Source organism: Cucumis sativus, chromosome 1, assembly GCF_000004075.3.
Source record: "Cucumis sativus cultivar 9930 chromosome 1, Cucumber_9930_V3, whole genome shotgun sequence".
NCBI classification, from domain to species: Eukaryota; Viridiplantae; Streptophyta; class Magnoliopsida; order Cucurbitales; family Cucurbitaceae; genus Cucumis; species Cucumis sativus.
The window spans coordinates 1,463,694-1,473,866 of NC_026655.2; the positions used below are offsets into that span (position 1 = coordinate 1,463,694).

The 10,173-nt window shown below is 31.4% G+C and overlaps 1 protein-coding gene across 1 annotated transcript; it reads left to right on the top strand.

Moving 5' to 3' along the window:
- The first annotated feature begins 8,381 nt into the window (after positions 1-8,381).
- Positions 8,382-10,173, top strand: LOC101221285 (60S ribosomal protein L34). Its single transcript, XM_004138117.3, has 4 exons — positions 8,382-8,541; positions 8,663-8,742; positions 9,665-9,774; positions 9,863-10,173. Exons 1-4 carry the CDS (start codon positions 8,463-8,465, stop codon positions 9,954-9,956), a joined length of 363 nt encoding a protein of 120 aa, XP_004138165.3. The 5' UTR covers positions 8,382-8,462; the 3' UTR covers positions 9,957-10,173.

The window sequence follows — 10,173 nt, forward strand, 5'->3', positions numbered from 1 at the left end:
AAAATGATGTTGTGAAATGGGTTAGATATTCTTTGTTGAAAAATTTTCAACTTTGTAGCAAAAATGGTTTAGACGTTGTAGTAATTGTCAAACAATGAACAAGCTGGTTGTTTGATTGATCTCTCAACCCATAAAATGATCATTTATGCTTCTTTTTTCATGATCAGTACGTTTATATATATACCCCTTAAAAGAGAACAATTGACTCGATGAACAACTCTAATAATAATAGCTTTGTGATTATGATTTAGGTAAGTGTGAGCTTTTAAAGATTTTTAATTTGTAACGACAATCAATTACACGGTTCTTAAAAAACAATTAACTTCCAATGCTATACACCTATTCTTTTTATGTCATACGTACCTAATTGAACCATCATAGTTTATCACGTGAAACTTCTTCTTTGGTTTGTGAATACAACTTAAAATGTATATCATTCTTTTTTTTTTTCTCTCCTAAAATTTAACAAAATAACAATGAAATAAATGATGTGAGAATGAGTTTATTAATTTGTATAATTAAGCAAAGGGTATGAGAGAAATTATAATGTAGATGTGAATAAGCTGGCAACTCTCAATTACACAAAAAAGATAAGAGCTATAACCTAAGCTAAAAGGGGTTTGATATATATATATATTGAAAAACAATATAAATCATAATGATATGCAAAATAGTATACATTAAAATTATTATTATTATTCCATATGATTCTCCTACACTATACAAGTGGGGTAATCACTCTCTTAATACTTCCCAACACATTAATTAATAAAAATCCTTTTCATTTGCTTTTCATTTACGCCATTAATTAAAAACCCCTCCCCTCTTCAACCACTCATTGTGTATCAATCTATATTTAAACCCAAAACCCTAATAATCAATGATTTATCTTCTTCATTTATCTTCTTCTTCTTCTTCTTCTTCTTCTTCTTTCTTTTTCTTTTTCTTTTTTTTCCTTACTGCCATGAAATAATAACAATAATAATAATGATAATAGTTTGCAGAAGTGTGTTGTTTCATTTCATGCATGCCCTTACAATTTCACTGTTTTACAACCAAGAGGGGCTTTTAAAAAATGGAATTGAGAAAAAGAGACAAAATCATATGTTGAGGGTTCAGGGGAATTTGGTGTCCCTTAAATAGAGGAAATTGTGGGTTACCCCCTCACCACTATCATTTTTTTCTTTTTCTTTTCTTCTTTTAGAGTAGGGACTGTTTTAGGGTTTGTTTACATAAATGCATCAAATTTTTAAAAAGAAAAACACCAACAAATTCTGCTTCTCAAAATAATTGAGTTTCTGTGTTGTCATATTATATATATAGTCACAGTGAGTCTATATATATGTGTGTGTATGTATATATTCTTAATTTAACTACTAATTACTATCTTTTTTATAAAAAAAAACCATGATGGATTATATATTATTCAATCTGTACTATATTATCTCATTTGTCTATCAATATGTGTGTGGGGTAATCTCTTTCAATTTTATGAGGTTTTGCTTTATGAGAGATATATAAAAATTAATCATAATTTCTTTTGGGGTAATTTAAGTTGCAAAAATTGGGTATTTACAATTACATATTCAAAATAGTGGTAGAAATTTGTAGAATTTAAACACTTGTATAAGTTCATGTCAAGTTTAGGGATCAATAGACAACTATTACGGCCTTAGAGTAGCTTTTGCATTTTGCTAACATCGACACATTCTTACCATCCTCGCAATACTCTCAATTACAGTAGATTTATTCCTCCACAATAAGAGAGGGAAGAGTACATGATAATCACAAGAAGGGAGTAATATAAAAGCTCTCTAATGTAGAGTTAATAGTAACAACGATAGCGAAAGATTAATAGGAGACTTTCATAAAAAAGACGATTGTTTACTTTTCCAACCAAAGGGTTGAACAGAAGAGCTCTCCCATCATTTTTTTTAGAAGATAAAATGAAACTAGGTGATATCATAAATTTGTTAATCAGGGCAGCTTCTTTTGACCATGAGAAGGTGGTAATTATAGGGTTCAATTCCAAGTTATGGTGCTTATCATTAATATATGTATATAAATTTGTATCATTAACCCAATAGAGATCAAAAGGAAAATCACCAAGGATTTGAAAAAGCAGAATATATTTAATATTATTTGATGTTATAAAGTGAAAGTATTTGGATGATCTAGCTGCAATGAATGCAAATGAACAACATAAAGTCCTTTTTGCTCTCCACCATCCTTGATCTTGATTAACCTTTTTTTAATTCTTTTTTTTATATACATATATTTTTTCCTAAAAGAAAGGAGGGAAATTAAAGCTTTTTCTCAGCTGATATATTGCAATAGTAAAAATGATAAATGCAATCCAATTTGCAGAGAAAAGGGCAACAGTTATTTTAAGAAGAAAAGAGTAAAAACACTAAAAATAAATGATCTAGTTTATATGTTACTGAATTGCCAACATTGAAGGACCTTTAATGGGACACCACAACATGGCTCATCTCTTTCCCTACTCTCCTCTCTCACCAATTACTACTACTCCAACTTTTAATGCTTTCTTATTTGTCGCTTTAAACGACCGATGACGTTATTACAATCTTAATTAGTAGAAGTTTTATAGAGAAATGCACTATATAAACATTGTTTTTTTTCTTCTAATAGTAAACTAAGTTTAAAAAGTTACTAAAAAGATAAAAAAGAGATGCACTGTGATATCACAACTAGGGTTGACACTTCATAACATTCTCACCATGTCCCATGTCCAACAAAGATTAAACCCAAAAACATATTCTACTAATCAATATATGATTAGTGAACTACGTAAAACCTACATCGTTTATTGATACGGAAGGAAACTATAATTGGGGCTAGTTGCTGTCTATAGTATGTGGTTTTTTTTTAATAATGAATGATTATAAAAATTTGAATTGGAGTAGTGAAAAGGGAAGGGGAAGGTGTTTTTTATTAGGGTTTTTATTAGGGGTGGTCTGATAAAAACATAGAGTCTATTCAAGCATGTGGCTGCATCTAATGGGTGGCAGTGTACTGTGTATATATGACACTGATGAAATAATTTATTTAATTTTTTTTTAAAGAAGAAGAAGAAAAAAAAAAAGAAATGGGGCCTATTAGTGAAGAAATGTGGACCAGAAATGAGAGAATGCTGCCTTTTCTGAGACCACATGCTCTTGCCACTTATGTATGGCATTGAAGGAGACAGCTTACCCTCTAATTTGGCTAAGATCTTACTTATTATCTCCCCCTCCCAACCAAAAAAGAAAGGAAAGTTCAAATATTTGGAGGAAAACTCCCCAATGATCTCTAAGTCGTCTCTCATGCACCCTCTTTTACATAGCCCATCCTTTGCTTCAACCTAAATGTACTGTTATTGAGTAATAGCTCATTGGTTAAAATCTTACATGGTGTGTTATTTGGGGATGTTTCTTTTAACTCGAGAGATAACTTGATCCTTTCTCTCTAATACTAAAAAGGTTCCCTATCTTTGTTTTGTCTATGGATGTAGCTCTAACACACATTATTAGTGAACTATATGCAAATGTATTTATCGAATGTGTTGTTTATGTTTGTCATTTAATCGTGATTGTAGTTATCGTTATAATGAAAAATGAGAGAAGAACGTTAGATAAGATAAGCAAGGAGTGAGGATCAGTGAGTTAGTGTTTTAATTTTAGTATATGGAGAAAAGTGTGTGTGTAAAAGAAAAGGAGAGGGGAGAGCAGTTTAGTTTTGCAGCTTTAATAATGAATGAATGGGGCAGTGAAAAGTAAAGGGTAAAAATAGAGAGAAAGGGGGAAATTGGGGCCAAAGCCCACGATTCATTTCTGACATCAAACAAACAACACTATGCTTCAAAAACTTTTGCTCAGCTTAGGTTTTGGTGATGCCACGCAGCAGCATCTTCCAAGGTCAACTCAGAAAAACACTTCAACCAACTCCAAATAAAAATCCCATTCTCCGACACCCGCGCGCATATATATATATATATATATATATCCTTCCAAGATGTGTCAACATAGTTGAAATATCCGATCCTCTTTGTATTGTTTGTATCAACTAAGTGCACATTTTGTTACGAATGTTTCAATTATAGAAACTTCAAGATTTCTTTTATCCATTAAGGCATAATATTTTTTTAAGTGGAAGAACCGAACTTCAAACCTTAATCAAGGTCGATGTTACGATTTTTTAGTTTACTTGAGATATGTTTATTTTGATAATCATTCCAAAGTTATAATTTGGGTGACTTTTAAAAAAGTTATAAACAAGAAACTTGTAGATGAGGATAAAGAGCGTGTTGAAAATACCCACATTGGTTTGATTAGGACATAGGAGGTGAAGAGAAATGTTGGAGTAGTTATTTATCAAGTTTGAATTCAAATTCTTTATCTACATATATATCCTAGGTTTTATAACGTTACAATATATATTCTTCTACTTCTTAATTCTTTTCACAAGCAACTCAAGTCGTTGCAACAAGTGTTGTTTTCCACGACACGGGAATATAGCCAAAGTTGAGAGCTACATTGGAGAGAGTAAAAATGCCATAAATGTAAAGATAATTGTTAGGACCACCAAATACTCAGTTCACATCTCGAATCATGATTTGAATCCAGCCGAAAGGATTAAAAAAGATTTGGACTATAGGGGTGTGTGAATAATGTTAGGGTAAGATTAAGTAAGGGTTTATTGAGATCAGAGAGAGTTAATGGAAAAAAGGAAAGGTGTGTGTGTGTGTGTAAGAGTAGGGAAAAATGTGATAGCTGTATTTGGGAGTTGATAGGAAATGGAGTTGGAATTGGGCATTGGGCATTGGTGTGTGGGATGTGGACTCTTACTACCACAACAACACGTTATTATTTCAGACAGTTGGAATCTTTGCCTCCAAACACAGAATTTAGTGTCTTGACTTTGACATGACAACACATTATTATTTCTCTACACACACATCCAATCCTTTTCTCTCTCTCTCTTCTTACTATTATGAAATTGACAAACATAAACGATACCAATTCCATCTAAACTCCATCTAAACAATTTACTTCGTTTACTAGTAGTGTTACTTCCTGTACTATTCTATGTCCATAAGCAAAGAGAGAGAACGGTTTATGTTAGAGAGAAAATAAAAAAGTATAGATCAATCAAAGATAACTTCAGTAGAGTTAAGTTTATATATAGGGTGTTCTTCTAAGCTAAATGATCAAAATCGTAAATGGTCCATAATAATTTTTTTCCGTCCCAAACCACGTTGATTTGTCTAATGTATTGGTTCGAACTCCTCTCAAAATTTAAAAGCGAATAGTATAGTTTAACTGACATATGATATGTTGATATGTTCTAATTATGATCTTGCTTTGAATATGTTGTATGATGTTTCCAACAATGACCTAGCACAAAAGTTTTGTTGCTTGATTAGTGAGTCGAGGTCTAGGGGCCAAATGGGAAAGTAAAGTGTTTGGAAGTATAACAACCTAAGAAATTTATGTATTAAGGAAAAAAATGAAAAATAAGAAAAAGAAAATTGAAATAATAAAAGAAAATAAATAATTGAGTATATTATTTGGGGAGACATTAGTCAATAACCAAGAAGACACAACTCTTGCCTTAAGAAATTTGGCTAATCATTCCAACTAGCACAATAGTAACGTTGTAGTTTAGTTAATTAGTTAACTATAAGTTATAGTTAATTACATCAATCCATCAATTAATTCAATTTCTTTTAAGAATAAATTTCCACTTCAAAATTCAAAATAATAAGTGTAATATAAAATATCTAAAAAAAAATGGTCTCAATAAAACAATTAAAGAAATATTTATTCTATATAAATCTAATATAGAATATATAATTTTTCTAATATTTTCAAAAACAACTGTTTCTAATTTTTTTTTCCGAAACAATCATAGAAATCATAAGGAAGGTATGAGAAAATAAATAAAAGGCCAATTTATGCAATAATTTGGAAGTACATTAGGGGAAGTATTTTATAGGCTCATGAGATGGATATTTAAAGCATTGAGTCTTAATTTATAAATTTTCTTGTCAAAATTATACCATTTTTGTGACAAAGAAAAAGAAAGTGGTTGCAATTCTGAGATGTATCTTTCACTGTTTCCAATGGGGAAAAGTCAGTCTCAAAAACACTTTTTTATTTTTCTTTTTATTATTAATTTATCGTTATTTATTTTTATTTATTTGCATGTCTTGCAAGTTGGAATAATTTGTTTTTGAGAAAGAAAAAAAAAATCTTATCCAAATAAGGAATAGATGAGTCAACCAATGGGATGACAACAAGTAAGCAAGATACAACAATCAAATAAAATCCAATCTATCTCTTTGAAATTTGGAATTTTATAAGCTCATAAAATCTAACTCAATTAAAGTTATTTATATCTCTTTTGTAATTAAGGTCTATGATAATAATGATAATAATGAAAGATGTGATGAATACATGAGAATTATTTTGTGTATTTTAATTTATTTTTAATTTAATTGATATGAAAATGGTGGGTGCTTTGTTCAAAGATTTTACTTTTTTTTTTTTTTAGATTTAAAAAAAAGGGTTAAAAAAGAAAAGAAAAGAAAAGAAAAGAAAGCTGACTTTTGTATCCCATTGGTTATTGTTTTTTAGTAGAAAATGAAAATAAACAAATAAAAGAATGAGATAAAGACAGCTTTATTTTATGTTTGAGTGTTTAGGGTTTAGGGCAGTGTGAGGAATTAGTGATGATGGAGTTAGTGGAAACTTTGGGATATGAATGTGAATCCCAAAAAAAAGAGAAGAACACATTAGGAGAAGTAAAACAACACATTTGGGCCTAAATCAATCAATCAATCAACTAACTCACACAAAGGGGTATAGTTAAGGTTAAGTGTAAAAAGAAAATAAGAGGAAGGTATAGATTCGAAGTTTGGATGCTCGTGACGTCATGTAAAAGAAAGTTCATGTTTTGAATGAGTGTAATGAGTTTGATTTGTAATGTCTTGTAGTTTCAACTCAATCCTCTTTTTCACCAATTTGTAATTACCAAACTTTCTTGAATCTTCACACGTTCCAACACGGACAACTAAGCAACACTGTTAAGAATTTGATCAAAGAAGTTATATACTTAAACAACACATGAATTTGTGTTTGTTGGAGTATATTGTTCACCTTAAGTATAAACCTTGATGATTTTGTCTTTAGTTTAATTTATAATACCTATGATCGAGCACCCTCTAATGTAATAAAAACCGAAAAGAGAATGGACAAAGGGAGTTTCATGAAAGTCAAAACATTTTGAAGGAGAGGATTTGGGGGCCCTCATATGAGGATATAATACTTGGCTTTAGATCACTATGGGCTAATATACCTACTAGCAACAAGGTGGTTTAGTGTCATGTCATATATATAGGCCTCTTAGCTTGTTGTTGCCTTTTGGGGTCTCAACCTACATATCTTTCATTCACCTCTTTTCTCACATGCACAGCCATGATAACACTCTTTCTTTTCTGATGCCCATGTGGGGGTGTGGGGGTGTGGGGGGCTATTTTGATTGAAACTCAAATATTTTGATCTAACCTTTTTCCAATATTCAAGCTTGATTGTTAAAATGGAGGCAGTGATGTTAAGGATGGAAGAGTATAATGTGTGGTTGAATAAGCTCGCGTTTATATATCTTATAAACTAAAATCGATAAAGCAAACCAACCCTAAAAAGAAATCTAAACGCTTATGTCTCACTAACATCCAAAATGATTGGATAAGAAAAAGAGTTATGTTGTGACCTTTCCCAATCACAAATTTCCAACCTCTACATTTGAATAGAGGAGGGAGATGCTGAGTTTAAAAGCGCTTGATCTATTGGAGACGAGGATTTTGAATGAGTATCAAGCTATCTTGCTTTATCACCATTTCACTGTCATCTCCATATTTGCTTTATATTTTCTTTCTATCATTTATGGCCTACTTACAAAAGTAGAAGGTTATTAAATCAACTTTTCTCTAACATTTATAACTTACTAAAAAAAAGTATGAAATATGTCAACATGACAACCAACTCAATTAACAAAAACAAACATGTGCAGATTAGAGATTCAAATCTCTCAAATTAATCTGTTTAATATAAAATTAATTTAATAGAATTCTTTATGATAAGCTTTGTTATATGTTTACAAATTTTTTTAAAATATTACTAATTATTTAATTAATATTTTAAAATTGTTAGGCTTTTATAACCAAATATGTAATGGGCCAAGGATGATCCAGCCCAATTAGGCTTGAAGATAAAGCCCATAGACAAGAGAAATGGAAAAAAAAATTATTTTTTTAAAGGACGAGATTAAATCTCAATCCTCGAACGCGTACTAACCGTCAGATCTAGGGCAACTAGGTATTTTATCTCATCCTCCAATGTTGAGTACAAGTCTCTGCAGCAGCCTCCACTCCCAGAGCAGCGAAGAAGAGAGGAAGAATCATGGTTCAGCGTCTTACATACCGCAAGCGCCATAGCTATGCTACCAAGTCTAACCAGCATCGTGTCGTGAAAACCCCTGGTAAACTCTCGGATTCCTTCTCATAGCTATTCTATCAAGTCTCTTTGAACTTCAATGTCAATCAATCGGATTTCGTATTTATTGATTCTGTTCTAATCATTTTCTTCTATTTTGTGTTTAGGTGGGAAGCTTGTGTATCAGACTACCAAGAAAAGAGCTAGTGGACCCAAATGTCCGGTTACCGGCAAAAGGATTCAGGGGGTATGTATTCGATCATTCTTATCTCCCTCTTTTATGACTTAAACTTGTTTATGTTTTGATTTATTTATGATGGTTATGTTATCTCTTTGTAGTCTACATCTTTGTGCTAAATACCTTTAAAACCTATTTTGTTGATAAGGAAGGATTAAATAAAAACTGTGATAGTTTATTCTAGTTGCCGCATTTGTGTTGCATTAGGGAAAAAATTGGTCTCCCAGTACTGAAATTTTGGATTTTGGTTCTTTATGATCGGCACATTACCTGTTACTGAATGGCAGACTTTACATGCTGAAGTGCTCTCATAATCAGAACCAGAATATACTGTTCTATACTTTTGTTTAGGTATCGTATTTTTTAACAGAAGGGTAATTTGTATTACTTCTCTATAATTGTGGTAAGGATTCTTTACTGACCTAAACATGATTCCGAATGTTGGACTCCTCATTCTTTTAAACTGAATCCTAATGGTACTCATGCAGAATATCCTTTCGTTTTATATGTTAAGATATAATAGCTGAATTATCTTAGGTCTGTTCTCAAGAAGGTGTTAATAATTGTTCGGTTTTCAATTTTGGAAATACGTATATGGGTTTAGTATAGATAGACATGTTGTGTGCGTATCTCTTTGCACCACACCAACGTGTCTATCTATACTAAATCCATTAATTGTAGATTGGTTGATTCATGAATGTAAAATTTTGCATCATTACCTGCACTATTTATATGTTGGTAGACACACTTGCATTTACATTTGGTACTTTAGTTGATTTTGAACTATATGATAGATAGCCTTGTAAAGTTAAGAATGGTTTTCAGAAATTGGGTATTTTGTAATTTAGTTCATTTGCGTTCCAACCTTTGGTTAAGATGGCTCAATCTTGATTATGTTAAGTTAATCTGTGTAAGTTTATGATTATTGTAGATTCCTCACTTGAGGCCAGCTGAATATAAGAGGTCTAGATTAGCTAGGAACCGCAGGACTGTGAATCGTGCATACGGTGGCGTTTTATCTGGCAGTGCTGTGAGGGAGAGGTTGGCTTTCCATTATTTCTCATCATCTGTTTGATTGTGTTTATGATAGTAAAAGGTATTGTGCTAATCTTTATTTGGTTTGGGATAGGATCATCCGGGCCTTCTTGGTGGAAGAGCAGAAGATTGTCAAGAAGGTATTGAAGATTCAGAAGGCTAAGGAAAAACTGGCATCAAAGAGCTAAATTGATTATGTTTGTGGTTTTGTTTTTAGAAAATCGATGAAATTTTGACGTTTTTGTGATGTGATGCTGAATTTTAGCGATTACTATTTAAAGTTTGTTTTTGGAAGAACGATGTAGAAGATGTCAAAGTATTTGACTGTTTTTAGCATTTGAGTTAATTGAAGATTTAATTGAAGACAACATGTGGTATATAAGCTTTGATTTAATATTGAATTAA